Below are 22,445 nucleotides of genomic sequence, written 5' to 3'. Positions count from 1 at the left end.
ATGATTTGTAGGCCTATTGCTCAGGAGGCAGCCACCTTTGCCACTCTGGGGGTTTGGGCCGGACCATGCTCTTCTCTGACCTAGTTCCAACAGAGTTCCCCACTGAACTTTTGCTTTCTTTTTGGCATTTATGGGTTGATAAATATGGAAACCACTGCAGCTGCTGGTAAATCAATCCCCTGAAGTCTGCTCCAGCCGGTCTGTGCCACAGATCTGGTCTAGCACGGCTCATGTGGGACTGTGCTCTGCTCCCAGCCTAGTGTATGATAGACCCTTCCTGTCAGCCTTCCAGGCTGCCTTCAGCAGGAGATTTGTTTCTGTCACTTTGTGGGTTCTGTATCACTAAAATTGGTTTAGAGTCATTTTCGACAGGTATTGGAGGTGGTTTGAGTGGGAGCTCAAGCAAGTTCCTGCTTTTACTCTGCCATCTTGGCTCTGCCCCCTTGTTAATAACTTTTAAAATTCAATTTAGTATGTATATATGTGCATATTGTTTTCTCATCATTTTTCAGCCGTGTCTAACTGTGTGTGTGACCCCATTTGGGGTTTTCTTAGCAAGGATACTGGAATGGTTTGCCATATCCTTCTCCAGCTTATTTTACAGCTGAGAAAACTGAGGCAAACAGGGTTAAGTGACTAGCCCAGGATCACAGAGCTAGTGTCTAAGACCAGATTTGAATTGAAGATGAGTCCTCCTGACTCCAGGCCTGACTACCTGGCTATCCCCTGTGCCATTTAGCTAACTGCCCATATGTATGTGTAATGATACACACGAGTTATGTAGCATCACAGTTGATTATATGTTTGCTTCCGATTTTCCAATATCTGTTTTACGTTTCCAGATAGACAGCCCTGATGATGGTTTTGAAAGAAGATCCCTTTATGAAAGCTGGTTGAAAAAGGACCCTTCACCTGAAGATAAAAATATTCCTAGGTAAATTTTTTAAACATATGTTTTGTATGTACTTGAAAATAAGCATCAGATTTCACTTGCTTCTTGACTGTCTAAAACATATAACTTCCAAGAAACTCTTTTTCTTTCATTGGGATGGAGGTTAGGAGGGAGGGAATTTTTTTTATATATTGAGGTGAAAGGTGCTACATATGTTAACTGTTGGTTGCACTTTCAGATGAGGTCACTAAATTTTTAGTTTTACCTGTTTTACTTTGTTACAAGATACATCTTGTCAGGTGGAAGTAATATGTAAATGTTTATAATTTAATAACAAAACACATTAATAAAGAAAACCAAAAACCCCTCCAATCCTAATCCTAGTTTTCCCTGTCTCCCCTAGACTCCAGTCTAAACTGTTGAGTAGGATAGTAGGTATACAGCAAAAGCAATGTCAAGTCGCCCATTTCTTTTAGGGTAATTTTATATGTATCACTGATTTGCATCCTGATATGTAATAATAACTTAAAAACAGCTGGATTTTCTAGCAGATTTGAGTAGTGTGACTAAATCTGTCTCCAAATAATTTCTTTCTTAATTAAGTAAAAAACAACAACTTGCCAATATTGGCTTTATTGCTAAAATGAAAATAAGCTGCATTTAGTTTTATCAAGACTGAAATTCTCTAACATTTTATGGGGAAAAATATTTACCTGTGGATTGTGGTTTTCATCTATTCCTTTGATTTCATCAGTACAAGAAACTCCTAGCAGGACAACTCTTATCAATGATACAGATTAGCAATTTGTCTGTAAATGTTTTAGATTTAGAGGGTTGCCTGAGGTTAATCCTGTCATAATTATATTAAACTTAAAACAGTTCTATTTTCATCCAAAAATTAATGAAATTCTCTCAAAATATTCTTTTGTATTCTCTCAGGAATAGAATTTTGTAAGACTTAGTCTATGAGATACTGTGGGAAGTTGACTTCGTATTGATATTTTTTTCTATGTATAGAATAAATAAACTAGGATCTGGGAGTGATTTTGAAGCTTATTTTCAGAGGCTGGGAATTGCTTCTGGTAGAGTCCGTTATACTAAGAACAGGGTAAGTAATTTTATTATCTGGAGCAAGAATTTTATTCTATATACGTATATGAACAATATTGTAATAATAAATAGTAAAATGAGTTAATAAAATATATACTTATGTGTGTATAATAAACACCTATCTACAGTATACATGCATATACATATATGCATACATATGTGTATATTTATATATGTGTGTATATTTTTGTATATATGTTGGTCAAGTGAGCAAATGCTGCCACTTTTGATGACTTGCACAGGGTGAACAGGTTTCCTGGTTCCACTCTTCTCTAAGTTCCTTTATAGACTGTGAAGCATTATTTCATGCTTTATGAATTATTACATCTGCAAAACAATGCCCACATAGTTCACAGAATTGACTATCAGAGTGTGAAGGAATTTCAGAACCTACCTAGTCAAATCCATATCTGAAGAGACATCTCTTCTACATATCCCCAACAAGTGATCAATCGCCTGTCTTTTGCTTTAAAAATTCCAGTTTGGAGGAACCCACTACCTTCTCAATTAATTTCATTTTGGAAATTTTGAAATCAAATGGCCTATTTCATTTTTAAACAACTCTAGTTGTTAAAACAGTTTTTCTTATATTAAGTCTGAATTAGCTTCTTTGCCTTTCCTACCCATCAGTCCTAATTTGCCTTTTGGAACCAAGTAAAATAAATCTGTTCCCCCTTCTAAGAGCCAGCTCTTCAAATGCTTGAAGATATCTATCATCTCTCCTCTCAGGCTTCTCTAGTTTAAACATTCCCAGTTCCTTTAATTGATCCTGATGGGGATCAAATGAGATAATGGTAAATTCTTAAGTGCCACATAGAATCAATTATTAGTAGTATTGTTATATGTCTTCATCTTCAGGCACTTCACCATCCTGCTTGACCTTCTCTGGTCACTTTCCACCTTATGAACACTTTCAGAAATGTAGCACCCAGAAATAAACGATGCTCCAGATGTAGTCTGATCAGGGTAGAGTACAGAGGGATTATCACCTCCTTTGTGCTGGAAGCAATGTCCCTCTTAATGTCTCCCAGGATCATGTTTTTTTTTTTTTGGTTCTTTATAATACTATTGACTTGATTTGTAAATTAATCGACTAAAATCTCTAAGTCTTTTCTTAGGGAAACTTCTTTCTAATCTAATGTAATAGTAATTTTTTGGCACTCACTATCTGAAGGCACTGCAGTATGTAACATTTCATTCTTTCCCTCCTGGGTTTTCCAGTACTCTTAGAGTATTAGGAGTGTCTTTGGTCTCTGCATTAAGTTTAGGCCACCACCCCAGCTGTGTTCCCTAAACCTTATGGGTCCAAAATTCTAGTTCCATTTAACCACTTAATAGGTTAGCTTTTACAAAGAAATATTTGCTTCAAAAATATAGCAAGAACAAACGTATAAACATTTCCCCTTAACACTTCAGGGACAAAACCTTACCTAGTCCTCCTCAGTCTCTGAGGAGGAAAGAGGCTGAATTAAAAAATTATCTATGTTCTTATGTAGTATTAGTCTTACCAAATTCTAAGTCTAAAGGTATCCACTCTCCCCCCACCCTTTTTATGTCTTGTTCCCCTAAGTTTCTTAAGGCTTCCATGCTGGGCAAGCACCAATAGCCAGGTTGGAAACCTGGCTTCAGGGCTACAGTGACGAGCTTCTGTGTCTAGGGACTCCAGTCCCTGAATTTAGAACTGATAAGGACAAACAAAGCAAGAACAAAATCCCAAACCCATCCTTCACCCATGGATATCATTCAAATGAAAGAGACCTTCCTCTCTGAGGAATATTTAAAGACATAGTTATGTCTATGTAGCCAATGGAAAAGGTGTTCTCAGACACTCTATAGCACAATACACAATTGTCTCTTCATAGAATAGGTCCCTGGCATCTTCCACATGGGTGACTCCATTTGAGGAGTTTTGAGCATCTTCCAAATTCCTGTTAAAATAGAATATTTATGCCTTCCTAATTTTGTACTTTTAAAGCATCTATCTTGTCAATAGTTGAAAATTTCAACTTTATATAACAGTTTTATAAAGTACAGACCTTTATCTCTATAAAAATTTCTGGTATCAATGCCTCCAACCCACTTTTCTTCAATGAAATGTTGATTTAAAGAACATACACAGTTAGAGATAACCTCCAAGGCTGAGATTTCCTTTTACTATTCCTTTTTTTACTATGGTGCTCCAAAGAGAAATGGAATAGATTTCTCTTTTATTTGTTCCAATTCCAGTCCTTTATCCTCAATTGATTGGTTGCAAATATGGTCATTTAATTGTTGAATAGCATATGAGTTACCAGGTATACTAGGACATATGTAATGCACATGTACATTTAAGCTAAGGAGTGTTCATTAAAGAAAGTTTGTAATACACATTTGGTGTATTTAGAAATTTGTAGTAGATTTCAAATAAATTCTCAAATAAAAATTAAGGGAGGCAGTCTAATGTAAACAAGTGAAGAAGAGTCCTGGATTTCAATCACAGCATTTTGGACAAGTCACCTGACTTTTCTGAGCTTTGGTTTCCTCAACCATAAAATAAGGATAATTACGTTTAAAATATCCATCTCAGATGGTTTGTTGTTGAGAAAAGTATTTTGAAAATCTTAATTATTTTATATGTTAATTCTATTAAGTTGCAACTTATTTTATGAAACCTGTTATCAAAAATGTATGAGAAATATTTTAAATTTTGAGTAAGCAGAATTTTTTGACTCACAAAGTTGATAAAATAAAGACTGAGGCATTTTCAAATTATTGAACATTTAATTTGTGGAGTTCTAGACTATTAAGATTTCATAGAATCAATCATCAGATATTTATTGTGTGACTATTAGATCTAGGAACTGAAAATATAAATACAAAGGATAAAATAATTTTTACTTACAAAAAGGTTACATTCTGGGGTGGCTAGGTGGCACTGTGAATAGAGCACTGGCCCTGCAGTCAGGAGGACTTGAGTTCAAATCCGGCCTCAGAAACTTAACACTTACTAGCTGTATGAGTCACTTAATCCCAATTGCCCTGCCCCCCCCATCCAAAAAGCAAAAAAAAAAAGGTTACATTCTAATGGGAGAGATAAGTGAATTTTTAAGTATATATAGCATAAATATGAAAAGAATAAATACAAACATGTACAAGGATATAAAAAATATACAAAATCACAATATCAGAGTTAACAGAGAAATGAACCCTCAAGTAACTATTTACTCCAACCTGAGCAAGAAATCCCCTCAGATGTTTTCCAGTGTTTTTTAAATTTATCTAGAGAGAGGAAACTTGTCACCAACTCATTACCCAACTGTTGGGAAGTTTTTTTGTTTGGTTTTGTTTTGTTTTGTTTTGTTTACCTCAGTTATTTAATGTTATTGCTTCATTATAGAGAAGGCTATAGTGACATATGGATATAATTTTTTTTCACAATTGCTTAATTTTGTTTTCACTTAAAGTATTTAACATATGTCTATGCATTTTTTTACCCCTATCCTAGAAAACAGACAAGTTCAGTAGCTATCCAGTTTACCACACTATTTATGAAACTTTTGAGCTGGTCGACCAGTTTTATGATCCTACCTTTAAGAAACAACTTGCTGTAGCCCAGTTACGAGGAGGATTAGTATATGAACTTGCAGATTCCAGAATCCTTCCTTTCAATATTCAAGACTATGCAAAAGCTTTAGAGAATTATGCTACCAGTATCTATAATTTATCCAAGAAACATAACCAACAATTGAAAGACCATAAAGTATCATTTGGTAAGTAATAGTTGACATTTATTGTGGGTCAGACTATTAAGAAATTACTTCCTTTCATATCAATTTCCTAATTACTTCCAACAATCATTATCATTATTCAGTTATTTGTTTTAATATATGGCCAAGTAATGTCTATCAAAGAAATTAAATTTGAAACTAAATTCTGGTTATTTCAAGCAGTAGCAATCGAGGGTACCTGAGGGTATCCATGAGGATTAATAATTCAAATTTGCCTGCTCTTCCAGTTTGCTTGCTCTTCCAAAATTTGCCTGCTCATAACCTTTGTAAATTTTATTTGAATCTGGGAGTGTATTTGTGTGTGTGTTTATGTGTATATGTGAAAGAGAGAGACAGAGAGAGAATATGATAAGATCTGATGCAAATGATAAGATGTCCATAACAAAATTGTTTCATTCCTTGGAACAGCTAAACAAACTACAAGTGTAGCATGTTTCTTCTTGGGTGGGGAAGTGCTGGAAACATCAGGTTGGTACATATTTCCTACATCACTGCCCTTGTAAAGAATTAAAAACTGCCTCTATAATACCTGTAACCAGTACTTTCAAGGCTTAGTAGAGTTTTTAGTCATTGTATAAAGTTTTAAAAAGGATATTATTAGCTTTGAAAAGCTGCAAAACTGATATTACTGGTATTATTTTCCATATTAATGTGAAACTTTGCTGAAGCCGTTATTTGAGGCAAGGATGATTATTTTATACAATGAATGTGCTTGTCCCTGTTCACTTTTTAAAATACATGACAATTCTTAATTCTGTTCTACATTACTATTTTTAATTCCATGTAAGATTACTAACTATAGTTTCTGGAAGATTTTGACTTTTTTTATATAGCAGCCTTGCCATATGGAGAATATGTTTAGATGGTAGAGTGCCCACTTAATATGCAAAGAGGTATCCAGATAAATGCTTGAATCTTCCACTTTACTGGGTACCAGCTGGGTGGAGTGGTTGGGAGAAAAGCATTGGATTAGAAGTCAGAAACTTGATTTTGAATCCCAGCATTTCTATTTGCTACTTGTGTGTGACTTTGAACAAACTCTTTCTCTTTGGTAAGCCCTCAGTTTCCTCACCTGTAAAGTGAAAGGATTAGACTAGTTGAGCCCTTAGGGATCCTCTTCAAATCTAGCTGGTACAATATTATGATTTTCCATGGACAGTGAGTACTTAAGGAATAAGTCATGCTATGCCCCAAAGCTAATGAACTTAAATGTAAGATGAATAAAAAGTCTACTTCCTGACTCAGATAAGGCAAAATGATTTAGAAATAACCATTTCAAGGGAAATCATTATGATTCACATGTAGATCTAGAAGTTGCGGTGGGGGCAAACGTCAAGAAACTTGTATAATTGGCATAAATTAAAGGTACTTAATGATTTTAAAGAAGGAATATTTCTTTCTCTAATGCTTAAAGGTGTTTTTTAATTATGTTAACAATAATTGTAATAAATAGCATACTTATAGTTCTTTACATTTTGCAAAATGCTTTATATTAATAGTCTTATTTCAACTTCATAATGACACTGTGGAATAAGGAATCTGATTATCCACATTTTGCAGATGAGGAAACAGGTTTAGAGATGTTGAAGTAAGTTGCCCAAGTTTACACAGCTTATAGGTTTCAAATCCCATTGAGTCTTCAGAAACTGTATGACTTAATGCTGTCCAACAATGAAATTGTTTATTATTATAATTGATTTGGCTGCATATATTCACAAGGTTCTTATTAGTCATTCTTCGAAATGACTTATGCCTGATTGATATACAAAGGAATAAAACAGAAACAAGGTGGCAAAGGGGAATGGTGTGCCTTTTACCAAATATCTATGCTGATCCAAATGTAATTTGGCACAAGGATTCTTTATAAAGCAAAAAAAAAGTTTGTGTTCTACCCCTCTAATATCATGTTGATATAAACATATACATGTGTATACATGTGTATATATCATATACATATGTACCTACACATAATTTATGTGTACGTGTCTACATATCATTACCACCATTTTCATTTATTAATCTCCTCTTGCTGTACCTCAGTTAATCAGTAATAAACAAGCTCTTATTTAAGTCCCCACTAGAGCCAGGCACTCTACTAAGCAATGAAATTAGAAAGACTAAAAAAAAAGAAACAATTCCTGCTCTCAAGGAGCACACATTCTATTAGGGGAGATAACATGTACTTATCTAGGTAGAATAGAGAGCAAATACAAATTAATGGAAGATAGGTAGGGAGAGCATTGGTGGGTGAGGGAGTGGCTTAAATGCTTTGTGTGAAAGTGGTTCTTGAGCTGTTTCTTGAAGGAGAGAATGCATTACAAGAGAAGGACATGAATAGTGCAAAAACATGGGGAAAAAATGAAGTGCCATGTGTGAGAAAGGGAAGAAAAGATCAGTTTGTTTAGAATCTAAATGTAGTAACAGAAATAATGTAATAAAATTTCAAAGGTAGGTTGGAACCAGATTGTCAAGGCCTTAAAAAGACAAAAAAGAAGTTTATATTTTTGTCATCGAGGCAATAGGGGAACCACTGCCACTCAAGTTTATTGAGTAGAGGAGTGACATGGTCAGATCTGTATTTAAGGAAAATCAGTTTGATAGCAGTGTATAGGATAGATTGGAATTGGGAGAGATTAAGTCTAGAAGACCCAACTAGGAGACCATTGAAAAAGTCCAGGAGAGATGTAATGAAAATTTGGACTAAAGTGGTAGGCATTTTAAAGAGAAGCAATCAGATGTAAGAGATGTTGGGAAGTAATAAACAATAGTGTTTGGCAAATAATTCAGTATATAGAGAAAGGAGGATAAACCCAGAAGATTAGAATGGTGGTGTACTCAACAGAATTTAGGGAAGTTTGGTAGAACAGAGTGTTTGAGGAAAGATAATGAGTTCTCTTTTTTTTGGACACAATAAGTTTGACATGTTGTAGGGACATCCGCTTGAACATTGGCTTTTGGTGTATCACTAGATCTGTGGGACTGGAAATCAGGAGAGAGACTGGGATTAGATATATAGATCTGTGAGTTATTTTAAACCCATGAAAACCACTGAGATCACCAAGAAAGCACATAGAGGAAACTAAGCCAATGACAGAGCCTTAGGATGCTTCTGCCATTGGGGGGAAATTTTTAAAATGATAGTACAGCAAAGAAAACAGAAGTGGTTAGACAGATAGAAGGCAAATCAAGAATGAATGAATGAAAAAGCATTTAATTAATTAACACTACATGCAAAGTACTGTGCTAATAAGCACAGGAGATACAAATAGAAAAGTAAGAAAGTTTCAGATTTAAGGAGCTCAGATTTTAATAATGCCGATTTCAGCTGCAACTCAAATGGAAAAGTTCCATTGTTCATAGGGTGCAGAGATAAAACAAATGATAATATATCATCTCTAATTTCATGTTTACTGATAAAAATCATCATTTTCTAATGCTGATCCACTTAACAGTGTCAGGAACTTTGGGGGCAAACTTTCTTTTCTGTGTCTTCAGTAGCTATACCTGCAGAACCCATGAAGGCAGTTAGTTATCAGGTCATATCTCTATGAGGGTTGCTTTCCAGGGTGATGGGTGTGAGGGTTAGGCTAGAAGCAGGACCAATGACTTGGGGTGTCCTGCCACTCCCATAGTTTATGGCTTTATTGCCAATTGGTGCCAAATATCATGAGTTAGCTAGGGTGAGGAAAGTGGTACCTTTTTTCACAGGGATTTCTCCCCTGTATATGGAGAATGGTCTGAAAGCAGGATTGATATTTTGGGGAGACAATGGTAGTCCCAAGGCTCTTATGTTTAGGATCCTGGGGTGTCTCTATTGTGGTCTGAGGAGAGGTGGTGGTCAAATTGGTGGTTATAGTTTGACTTGCCTGGCACAAACTGCCTCCTCTCACTCCCTCAGGGTGCCTTGCTAATTCATCTAGCCTGGTTTGGCTTCCCCATATATGGCAGCCAGTCACTACTTGGAGGGATGACTAGCTTCTTCTTTATAGGAGTTGCTTCCCTGGATTGCAATGGGGATGGGACAGAAGTAAGGCTGGAGGTCCAGGAAGGATAGACCTTTTTCTGTTCTCAAGGCATTTGGGTTCTGGATACTGAGCTGTCTTTAAGGAAGTGGTAGATTTGCCTGGCACAAGCCTCCTGTGCCTACCTTAGTATACCTTTATACTTCATGCAGGAAGTAATATTCCAGGAGAGAGTCATGTCACAAGAACCCAGAGAGGCAAGAGTATTTAGGAGAGGGCGGCAAACAGTGTCAGTTATAGCAAAGAGACCAGGAATTATGAAGACCAAGAAAAAGCCATCACATGTAGCAGTTAAGAGATTCCTAGTAACTTTAGAGAAAGGAGATCAGAGGTCATATTGCAAAGAATTTAGAAAGGGGAGTAAATGGAATCAGCAAGTATAAAGAGCTTCCTCTAGGAGTTTGGCTGAGAAAGAGAGAAGATATAGATATAAACAGACATAGATATCTGTGTATAAAATATATGTATATATATATGTATACATGCAAGCATAAATATACATATATATTACTTTGAGAGGATAGTAGGGTCTAGTGAAGGCTTTTGAGAGGGAGGGGGGATTGATTGATGATTGGGAAGACAATCTATTTTATAAGATAGGAGGGCCCCTCTCTTGACAGTTTGGCCTTGGAAAGGAAAAGGGCTACACCCTATCAAGAGATTAGAGGAAAGAGATGGATGGGGATCAGAGGGTCGAGCTCAAGAGAAGAGGGAACTCATGAAAAAAATGGTCTCAATTGGAGCAACCATCAAAAATATAATGAAGACATGTTCTCTTTCCTTGAAAACTTGGAAGTCTGAAGAAAATTCTCTGCCTTTTACAACACCGAGGCCAACGCCATTAACTTGCATTTTTAGTTTTCCAGGAATGTCAGTTTTGCCACAAATTGCCATTTAGGTGAGGTTCTGATTTGTAATCTTTTCAAACAAGAATGGAGTTTGTTTTATCCTGGATTTTGAGTTCACAACATTCATCAATTGACAAGCATTTATTAAGCACTTACTGTGTGCCGGGTACTGTCCTAGGTGCTTAGAAGCAAATGCTTACATATATGTAATCAAACTTATATACAAAGTAGTTTTGGAGAGAAGGGGTAGAGCAGTAGTCGTGGGGTATGCAAGAAAGGCCTCATGTAGGAAAATTCATTTGATTGAAGTTTTGAAAGAAGCTGGGAATTCTAAGAGGGAGATGTATGTGTGGGGTGAGGGGGCATTCCAGGCATGAGGATCAAACTGTGCTCTGTGAAAGGGCAAAAAAAAGGAAGTGGAATGGTAAGTAGACTAGTTTAACTGGAGTGAAGGGATAATAATGATTAATAAGCCTACAAAGGTGGGGGTGAAGGCAGATTATGAAAGCCTTCACTTTCGTCTTTATGCAGAGTTTGAGCAGTGCCACAATTTAGATAATCTGTGTGGGTGTGTGTCCCTGTTACTGCTTTAGCTGTGGTTTTTTCCTACCATTTACAGACTTTCTAAGATTTTTGGCTGCTATCTTCTCAAAAACAAATTTTAATACTGTTTCCATTTTCATACAACACCTACTCGCTAAAGACATTTGCTAATCACCTCCGTGGTTCGGCACAGGCACTGTCAGCTAAAAAATAGGGGGAGAAACGCAACTTTTTTTTAGGACCATCTGGAAAGGGGAGGGATAGATAGGCAAGTGAACCTCTGAAACATAAAGCACTTATGAGAGTATTGGCTCTCTCTGACATTACTCTTCCAAAAACCTGTACTTCTTTTTCCTTTTAAAGATTCCTTATTTTCTGCTGTGAGAAACTTCACAGATGCTGCTGCAGATTTTCATAGAAGACTTGCACATATTGATTTCAATAAGTAAGTTTAAAATGCCAGGGCACCAAACCTTTTTATGAAAGAGTCTGATCTGTGGAAATAACAAAATCTGTCAATATATACTGATAAAGTGTTTAAATGGTGGAGCCTGAAGACCCAGGACAAAATATGGATGAATGATGAAACTTTAGGATCTTACATGCTAAGAATGATTGGAATTAATTGATAGTTCTTGCAATACATGTCCATTTGTAGAGTCTCTCACTGTAGCATGTGGTTTGTGACTTAAAATCCTTAGTCTGTGAATCACTGGGTGAACTTTTACAGGTTGCCTAATAACTTAAAAGTTGAAATTAAAATGAAAAATATTTATATTTGTTGCATAGTGATGATAACTTTCCCAGTAAAGTTTTGAATGGGGGATATATCATTGTTGTGGACAAATGGGAAACCTTATTCACCTCATTAAGCTTAATTATGTCTTGCCTCTTTTTTTATTTTTGTAAATTCTTTTGAAATATTTTGGTGATAAAAGTGATTTCATTTTTGTCCTTCCCCATAGTCCAATTGCAGTGAGAATTGTGAATGATAAGCTGATGCTGTTGGAAAGAGCTTTCATTGATCCCCTTGGTTTACCTGGAAGGCAATTCTATAGGTAAGATGATGGAAATGAACCTTTGGTGGGCACGAAGTACCGTACAAAGACCCAAATGCACATATTTCAGTGGATCTTAAAATCTCTTTTAGAATGATGGAATGCAGTTGAATAGAAAGGTTTATATATACTGAAGGTGACATGGCTAAGATGGTTAGTGTGTCTTCTGTAACAGTATATATGTTTGGTGTACCTGATGTATTTTATATTGCTTTGCATAGAGTGGAACTCCATAAAAGTTTTATTAATTGAAAGAGAAGTTTCTTCTTTTAGGGAATAAGGGAAATAAGTATTATGAGTAATAAGTAGTTAAAATAGAGTTCATACTAATAACTCACTGTAATAACTCACTAATACATAGCATTTTGTTTTCCTAAGCACCTTAGTCATCACATCTCTGAGAGACTTTGTATTATTATTTTTGATAATATTTTATTTTTTCCCATCACATGTCAAGAAAATTTTTAGCATTCATTTTTACAAGATTTTGAGTTCCAAATTTTTCTTCCTCTCTTCTTCTCCATCCTTCTTCTGAAAATGGTAGGCAGTTTGATAGAGCTTATACATGTGATATCAAGTAAAAAAAATATTACTATATTAGTCGCAATTGTGAAAGAGAAAATAGATTGAAAGAAAAAAACACAGGAAAGAATACAGTAAGTGGAAAAAATATGCTTTGTTCTGCATTTCGAGTTCATCAATTCTTTACCTGGATATGGATAGCATTTTACTTTGTGAATCCTTTGTACTTGCCATGGATTATTATGTTGCTGAGAAGAACTGTTATTCCTAGTTGATAACACAATGTTGCTAATACTGTATACAAAGTTTTCCTTGTTTTGCTCATTTCACTTTGCATCAATCCATACAAGTATTTCCAGGTTTTTCTGAAATCTGCCTATTTATCATTTCTTGTTTCAGAATAGTATCCCATTACATTCATATACCACAACTTATTCTGCCATTCCCCAATTGATGTGCATTTCCTCAATTTTCCATATTTTGTCACCAAGAAAAGGCTGCTATAAATATTTTTTTTTGTTTGTGGGTCCTTTCCCTTTTTATAATGTCTTTGGGATACAGACCAAGTAGTGTTACTGCTGGGTTAAGGGGTATGTATGTATGCTCAGTAGTTCTGAGTTGCTCTCCCAAATGGCTGGATCAGTTCACAACTCCACCAACCAATAAAAGGTGTTTGGTAGGATTCTTTCTTTGCCTAATTTTCCAAATATTTTATATAGTATTGTAATTAATTGCTCTTTAAAATGTTTGGTAGAATTCACTTGTAAATCTCTCTGGCCTAGGGGATGTTTTTTCCTAGAGAGTTCATGAATGGCTGGATCAATTTCTTTTTCTAAAATGCGGTTATTTAAGCACTCTATTTTCATAATCTGTTAATCTAAATAATTTATATTTTTGTAAATATTCATCCATTTCACTCAGATTGTCAGATTTTTTGACATATAAGTAGGCAAAATATTTCCTAATGATTTTTTTTCTTCATTGGTGATTTCACCTTTTTCATTTTTGATACTGGATATTTGGTTTTCTTCTTTTTAAAAATTAAATTAGCCAATGACATCTATATTTTTATATAAAGCCAGTTCTTAGATTTATTAGCTTAATTTTTTTTGGCTTTCAGTCTTATTAATTTCACCTTTAATTTTCAGGATTTCCAATTTAGTACTTAGTTGGGGATTTTTAATTTGTTCTTTTCCTAGTTTAATATTTTTTTAGTTGCATGTCCAATTCATTAATTTGTTCTTGTTCCATTTTGTTGATGTAAGAATTTAGAGAAATAAATTTTCTCCTAAGTACTGCTTTGGCTGCATCCCATAAAATTTGGTATGTTGTCTCATTGTTGTTATTCTCTTTAAGGAAATTATTGTTTCTGTGATTTGTTCTTTGACCTACTCATTCTTTAGGATTAGATTATTTAATTTCCAATTAATTTTTAATCTTTATTTTCACCTCCCTTTGTTGAATGTAATTTTTATTGCATTATGATTTGAAAACAATACATTTAATATTTCTGCCCCTCTAAAATTGATTTTGAGGTTTTTATTCTCTATTACATGATCAGTTTTTGTGTAGGTGCCATTTGCTGCTGAGAAAAATATATATTCCTTTCTGTTCCCATTAAGTTTTCTCCAAAGGTCTGTCCTATCTGACTTTTGTAATATTCTGTTTACCTCCTTAGTTTCTTTCTTGTTTATTTTTTGTTAGATTTATTGAGTTCTGAGAGAGAGGACACAGTTGAGGTCTTCCACTATTATAATTTTGCTGTCTATTTTCACCTAACTTCTCCTTTAAGAATTTGGATGCTATACCACTTGTTGCATATATATGTTTAGTACTGATATTGCTTCATGGTTAATGGTACCTTTTAGCAAGATGTAGTTTCCTTCATCTTTTATAATTAGGTCTGTTTTTGATTTTACTTTGTCTGAAATCAGGATTGCTACCTGTGCTTTTTTTTTTACTTCAGCTGAAGCATAATAAATTCTACTCTAGCCCCTTACTTTACTCTGTGTGTCTCTGCTTCAAGTGTGTTTCTTGTAAATAACATTTGTAGGAGTCTGTTTTTTTATTCACTCTGCTATACACTTACGTTTTATAGGAGAGTTCATCCCATTCACATTATGGTTATTATTACTACCTATTTATTTCCCTCTTACTCTTCCTGTCTGTACTCTTTTTCCTTCACCTTTTCCCTCCTTACCAGTGTTTTGCTTCTGTCTATCACCTCCCCTGATGTACCTTCCCTTCTGTCAGTCCTTCTTCCCCCTCTCTCATTCCTCCTTTATTTGATTGCCACTCCTCCTGCTTTCCTGTCAGGTAAGAAAGATTTCTGTATTCAACTGATTGTGTATATTATTCTCTCTTTCGGCCAATACTGATAAGAGTAAAATTCAGACATCACCCACCCTCACATTTTCCCCTCTGCTGTAATAGGTCTTTCACACCTCTTCATGTGAAATAATTTATCCCGCTTTACCTCTCCCTTCCTTCTGCACCCATTGTACTCCTTTCTTATCCCTTAATTTTTTTTGTCATTTCCTCAAATTTACTTTATACCCATACCATCTGTCTATGTATATTCCACCTAGCTGTACTGTTAGTAATACAATTTTTTGTTTTGTTTTGTTTTTGAGTGGGGAAGGCTCGATAGTTGGGGTTAAGTGACTTGCCCAAGGTCACACAGCTAGTAAGCATCAAGTGTCTGAGGCTGGATTTGAACTCAGTTCCTCTTGACTTCAGAGCTGGTGCTCTATTCACTGTGCCACCTAGCTGCCCCAGTAATACAATTTTTAAGGATTACAAGTATCATCTTCCTGTGTAGGGATGTAAGTAGTCTAGCTCTTTTGAATACTTTATGCTTTCTTTTCCCTTTTTACCTGTTTATGCTTCTCTTAGATCTTGATATTAGATATCAATTTTTGGTTTAATTCTGGTTTCCTTATGAAAACTTGAAATCCTTCTATTTCATTGAATGACCATTTTTTCCCTTGATGTGTTATGCTTAATTTTGCCTGGTGAGTGACTCTTAATTGTAGTCCTAGCTCCTTTGCCTTCCAGAATTTTATGTTCCATGACCTCTGATCCTTTAATGTTGAAGCTGCCAAGTCCTGTGTAGTACTGATTGTGACTCCTTGATAATTGAGTTATTCCTTTCTGGCCACTTGTAGTATTTTTTCCTTGACCTTATAATTCTGAAGTTTGGCTATAATGTTCCTTGGAGTTTTTATTTTGGGATCTCTTTCCTTAGGTGATGGGTGGCTTTTTTCATTCCTATTTTCCCCTCTGGTTCCAGGATATCAGGGCCATTTTACTTGATAGTTTCTTGAAAGATGCTGTCCAGGTCCTTCTTTTGATTATGGCTTTCAGATGGTCCAGTGCTTATGATATTGTGTCTCCTGGACCTATTTTCTAGGTCACTTGTTTTTCCCATGAAGTATTTTACATTTTTTTCCATTTCTTCATCCTTTTGATTTTGTTTGATTGATTTCTGAGGTCTCATAGAGTCATTAGCTTCCATTTGCCCAATTCTAATTTTGTTTTTGCTTTTTGGAGGGTAATTGGGGTTGTGACTTGCCCAAGGTCACAGGGCTATTAAGTATTAAGTATCTGAGGCCAGATTTGAACTAAGGTCCTTCTCACTCCAGGGCCAGTTGCTCTGTTCACTGTGCCACCTAGCCACCCCCACCAATTCTAATTTTTAAGGTGCTGTTTTCCTCAATTAGCTTTTGTACTTTCTTTTCTATTTGGCCAATCATACTCTTTAATGAATTGTTTTCTTCAGTGGATTTCTGTATCTCCTTTTCCATTTGACCAATTCTAGTTTTTAAAAAGTTTTCCAAACTGTTGACTCTTTTGTTCTAATTGTCTTGCATTACTCTTATTTATTTTCTTCATTTTTCTTTTACCTATTTCATGTGATTTTTAAGCTCCTCTTTTAGTTCTTCCATAAGTTCTTCCTGGGTGTGAGATCACTTCCCATTTTTCTTTGGGGTTTTGGCTGTAGGTGTTTTGACATTGTGGTCCTCTTTTGAGTTTGTGTCTTGGTGTTCCCCAATCACCATAACTTTCTATGGTCGGATTCTTTTGTTGTTGTTGTTATTTGCTCTTTTTTGACCTTTTTCTTTTCTTTTAAATTTGATCTCTTCTCCCAGGGTGGAAGAGGTTCTTTCTCAGGCTTCTGTGCCAGTGGTTGCAGATCCTAGCTATTTACCTGGTATTGTGCTGATGTTTCACAGAGACACATGGGGGAACCTTGTGTCTGGTGCTGTGCTGAGGGGGTGAGTTGGGGGGTGGCTGGTTCCGCTAGAGACCATAGGTATCTGGCATCTTACCTGGTGCTGGGCTGGGGTCCTAGTAGTGGTGTCTGGTGTGTGCTGAAGTCTAGTGGGGTTTTTCTACATTTCTCTGGGCCTACACTGAGATACATAGAAGTCCATGCCCTGGAGCATGCTTGTTTGCCCTGAGCTGTGATGAAGTATGTGGAGGCCTGGCCTACTTTTTTGTCATACTAGACAATGCCTATTTTCCTGGGTTGTACTGAAGCATGTAGTGGTTTGGCCTCTGGAGGATGCCTATGTGCCCCCTGGGGTTATGCTGAAGTGGTGGTTCTTAGAGCTGGAGTCTGCCAGTTCCCCTGGCTATACTAAGGCATGTGGAGGGCCCTGGTGTTGGCATTTGTCTGCTTTACCACACTGGGGCTCAGGCTCTCCCCCTGGTTTGCATAGGTGGGAATTGCTGCTGGCTTGCTGGGATGCTTCCTATCCTGGAATGCATGCCCCTTTTACCCAAGTCTCCCAGGATAAAAGATCACTCCAAACCATATTTCCACTGGCTCTTCTGTACCAGAATTTGTTGTGTGTGGGGGTGCTATTTTATGGTTGTTTAAAGGTGAATATGGGAGAACTACAGCGTTTCACTGCTTACTCTGCCATCTTGGTTTTCTGAAGTCTGTATTATTATTTCCATTCTTTTGCTAAGAAAGGAGGCTCATAGAGATTGTGAATTAGTTGCCCATGGCCATTCATTAAGTAATTTTTAGAGCTAGGGTCCAAATCCAGATCTCCAGCTTTTCTACTTTTCCCACTATAACAAGTAGCCTCTCAAAGAAAATTTTTACCTTTATCCTCCATATGGAATTGTACAGGAGGAAGAGAATTGATTGTAACAAAAGGACTTGGGGTCCACTATTTGTATGACCTTGAGCCAGTCACTAAAATTCTCTGATTCTCAGTATCTTTATCTGCAAAATGAAGGTTTTGAACTTGATGTCCTGTGAGATCCCTTCCAGTTAAATCTATGATCTCATTGTTTTTCTATAAAGTAAATCAAGATATTAGATCAAAGAAGATATTAGTTATTCAATAAATATTTTTGATCTCCCAATCTACATATTATTAAGTTATTGTTAATATTATTAAGTCAAAATTTCTAATTTTCTTCCCACCCATAATAATATGTTGCATTGTCTCCACTATTTGTTTTCATAGTCTACATTCATCACTAAGTCAAAGTTACTTAAGGATAGCCCTTATATGTTTTTTGGTGGCAACAATCTGCTATTGAACTATTACCATAAATGCTTCCATTTTAAAAAACAAATTTTCATTTTTCAGCCATTTGTTCAATACCTCTTTGTTGATTTAACAATATTAGAAGAGTTCATGTGCATGATTCATCCTTGGCTATTAGTCATTTCGTAGCCTCCATCTAAAGGAAAGGCCCTTTTTGGTTATTTTTGAAAAATCCGGTGACCTGGACTTATCACCTTCTACTGTTGTTCACTAAAGAGCTGAGTGACCCTTGTTCTAAAATTATTTCTGTCATTTTTTGACCTGTTTATCATGCATTTTTAAAACATCTATTAATCCTTTTCCTTTTTTTCTCTGTGTGTTAATCTTCCTATAGCTAATTTAGGGACATAGGCCCTATTTTTTCAATATTGTATAGATTTCTGTTAGGGTAATTTCCAAATCGGAAATATTTCCATTTTACAGTTCTGAAAGTCTATGTTGACAGGTATTGCATGGGAATCAGTTGCTTTAAATGTGTTCATCTCATTTAGCTTTGATTTCAGAAAGCCAATCAGTCTCTTAATGTATTCACCTTTAGCTTTCTCTTTGATATTTTTATACTTAATTTGTCTTGCCTGCCAGAAACCAAGGTATTTGTAGATATCACCTTTATCCATTAGGGGTGGGGAACCTGTGGCCTTGAGGCCAGATGTGGCTCTCTAGGTACACAGATGTGGCCCTCTGACTAAATCCAAACTTCACAGAACAAATACTTTTATTAAGAAGATTTGTTATATGAAGTTTAGATACAGTCAGAGAGCCACACTTGAGGACATAGAGGGCTACCGATGGTTTCGAGACTGCAGGTTCCACACACCTGCATTAGAACAAAGTGATCTCCAGATTCAAACTTGGAGCCTTTCAGTGTAAATATTTCCTTGACATATATTAAGTATTTTATATTTATTGAGTACCAATGATATTTTGATACTATTGGAAAAAGATTCTACAATATGAAGGAGCTATTCAGTTTGTTTTGTGGTAAAGCCATGTAGCTTAATGTAAGCTGCGCTTTTACATCAAGTGGTTAAGTAAATGTTTGGTTTTGACTAATTTTGTAGCCACACAACTCTTTTTAGGAGAAATGATAATGAATTTAAAACTAAGCAGAACCACAGTAGATTTACTTAAAAATGACACATTTTATATGAATTGTCCTTTAAATATTGCATTGGTGTCATATTTTAAATAGAAAACAGTTTTCTATGTGGACATCAATTACTATAAGGTTGGCATCATACTTAGGTTTATTTTATATATCTGGAGGACATGAATAAGCTATGTATATGGAATTGAGTCAAAATCTTTGGAATAATCAACAGAAATTTGATTTTTGTTGTGGTACTTTGAGGTGGTTTATTCAGTTATTATCAAGCTGACAATAGATCTGCTGTCTACAATCCCAAAATTTTTTGTAACACCCATTTGTTCAACAGCAGATATATTGTTTTCATGTGAATATAACTTTTTCATTGTAAAAGTTGAAATTGATTTCTATAAATTATTTAAACATATAATTTGCCTATAATTAGAAGGGATCACTGATGTTTTCATCCTTTTGTAGTAGATATGTATCGTCTTCTGTTAAGAAAGGCTCATAGATGAGATGAAGTTGGTAAAATACCTGGCTAATAATTCAGACTGAGGTGGCTAGGTGGCGCAGTGAATAGAGCACCAGCCCTGGAGTCAGGAGGATCTGAGTTCAACTGTGGCCTCAGACACTTAACACTAGCTGTGTGACCTTGGGCAAGTCACTTAATCCCAATTGCCCTTCTAAAAAGCAAATAATAATAATAATAATTCAAATCCCTCTATGAAGTGCTTGAGTCAATAATTTTGGATTTCATCTTGTCTGTCTCTACCATTACTTTCTAGTTTTGCAAAGAGGCTAGAGTTTCAGTCACTTACCATACTGTTCAACGATTTAGTTGTTCATTATATTAGTGGTTAATAAGCTTTATGTTTCTTCTTTTATCCAACTGATAGTTTTATTATGTTAGACTTCTTTTGACTAAATAGATGACCAGAACATTTCTACATCCTGGGGACTGTCTTTTCCCTGTGTCTTCTCAGATTTCCATAGGAAAGGTTTTATTGGATGTTGAATTATGTATTTTGTTCATTGTGCTGCTCTGATTCCTTGTATCACCTGATTAACCATTTAACTTTTGCTTCCAATTGTTAATTAAGGACTCTAGAATTTCTGATGTTTTTTTTTCCAGATTCCTTTACTCATGTTTCTTTTTAGTTGCTTTTAGTTAAGCAATATTGTGTTCAAGTTTTCTACTGTTTGTATTAGTTATTGTTGTGGTCTGCAATGCCTTTTCAGTGACTTTAAAGTTTTTTCTGCTCTTTTTTCTCAATTTGGTATTTGATGCCTGTTTTATACTCTTCTGTAAAATACTTGGAGAGGATGTCTTCATGTATGATGGTAATAGAAGATAGAAACTTTTTTTTGCATTTCTGTTTTGGCATAACTGGCTTGCTAGTTGTGTTCATGCTTTTAAACTCAAAATGGACTTTTGAAAAAAAAATCTCATACTATTTATTCTCATCTCTTTCAAAATCACTTGAGATTTGGTCATGTTTTTGTCATAAATTTCATTATGAAGTGTAATTTCTGAAAGTTTGCCTTAAGTGAATAAATATTATTTAAGAGAGGGAAGTCACTATAGATTGAAGTGAAAAGGCAAGACTTAATAGAGTTGGTCAGAGTTTGCTACATCAGGTACATAGCATGAAACAAGGTACAGTGATATAAATATAAATGGAAGAGCCTTAAAGGGAGAGTGAGTGGGCGAGTTTGCCAAGAATGTTAGGCCCAAATTATGGTGGGGAAATCTTGAATGTCAGACTAAGAAAATTCATAGGATCATTTAGATTTGGAAGGAAACTCAAAAGCCATCTAGTCCAGACCTTTTTCTTATACATAAGGAAGCGGAGGCCCAGGAAAATTAAATGACTTATCCAACGGTACACATGTAATAACTTTCAAAGGTTATTGAACACGGGTCATCTTATACTTGAATCAGTGTTCTTTTCATCTGTACTTCCTAAAGACAATAGAGAATAAGTAATGGTTTTTGAGCAAGGAAAGTGGCATGATTAAAGAATATTTAACTTAGTTCAAAGATGCAGATTAGATTGGAATGAAGATATTAGAGGTGAGCTCACCCCTCACCCTATACCTCAACATTTTATGGTGACCCTCATCAAGGAGGCTGATTAGGAGACTCTTATATTTGGTCAGGCATGAAATGAAATTTTCAATTGGACTAACACTCCAACCCTTTACTTCTCACCGCTATTGGCTCATTTCCTAATTAATTTGTTGGCTTCAGGTTTAAAGGTAGTCTACAGGCTATGCTCTGGAATAAAATAAGAAATTACCAGAATTGTTAAAACGCTCTCTTTAGTCAACTCTTCTTTCATCCCAGATCCACTCCTGTGGGCTAGATTTTCTATCAGTTTCGAACCTTAGGCTTATAAACTTAGATAACAGTCATTTATTCATAGTTATAAATTTTACTGGCAGCATAAGGATTGATACAATGCAAATAAAGATTTTAAATAATAATAATAGCTGACATTTATATAGTGCTTACTGTGTGCTAGGCACTGTGCAGAGTGCTTTACAAATAAATTGTATCATTTGTTCCCCACAACAACCCTAAGAGAGGTAGGAACTAATATTATCCCATTTTACAGAGGAGCAAATTGAGGTTTTCTTGCCCAGGATCACATAGGTGGTAGGTGTCTAAGGCTAGATTTTAACTCGGGTCTTTCTGACTTTTGGTCCATGGCTCTATCCACTGTAACACCAAAAGCCCCTAAAGAAGACATAGAAGCTGTCCCCACCACCAACTCCCACTCCCACCACCAAAAAACAAACAAATCAAGAACCAAAACAGTATGGTCCAAGTATTCTCTATCTTTTGGAAGTGTCTATAAAGGCTCTGTGATACCATTTAAGATACATCAAAAATATCCATTCCATCCTTCAGTGCAACCTGGGGATACTCTAGATCTGGAAGGTGCTGAAAGGACATCAAGTCTAAATTCTACCTGAAGCATAAAATGTCAGTTTAGCAACATTAACCTCCATTTAAAGAT

The 22,445-nt window shown here is 35.6% G+C and overlaps 1 protein-coding gene across 3 annotated transcripts in view; it reads left to right on the top strand.

Moving 5' to 3' along the window:
* Positions 1-22,445, top strand: part of LOC138155557 (N-acetylated-alpha-linked acidic dipeptidase 2-like) — a 111,219-nt gene that overhangs the window by 64,670 nt on the left and 24,104 nt on the right. For all 3 annotated transcript variants that reach the window (XM_069080847.1, XM_069080846.1, XM_069080848.1), the window contains 5 exons: positions 843-934; positions 1,910-2,000; positions 5,487-5,751; positions 11,546-11,627; positions 12,148-12,240. In XM_069080847.1, the coding sequence (XP_068936948.1) occupies positions 843-934; positions 1,910-2,000; positions 5,487-5,751; positions 11,546-11,627; positions 12,148-12,240 (623 nt within the window). The remainder of the gene's footprint in view (positions 1-842; positions 935-1,909; positions 2,001-5,486; positions 5,752-11,545; positions 11,628-12,147; positions 12,241-22,445) is intronic.

This window comes from Petaurus breviceps, unplaced genomic scaffold (assembly GCF_028583685.1).
Source record: "Petaurus breviceps papuanus isolate PSGF00001 unplaced genomic scaffold, PetGlider_PUasm1.0 91133, whole genome shotgun sequence".
Lineage (NCBI taxonomy): Eukaryota > Metazoa > Chordata > Mammalia > Diprotodontia > Petauridae > Petaurus > Petaurus breviceps.
This window is presented reverse-complemented; position numbering and strand designations above follow the sequence as displayed.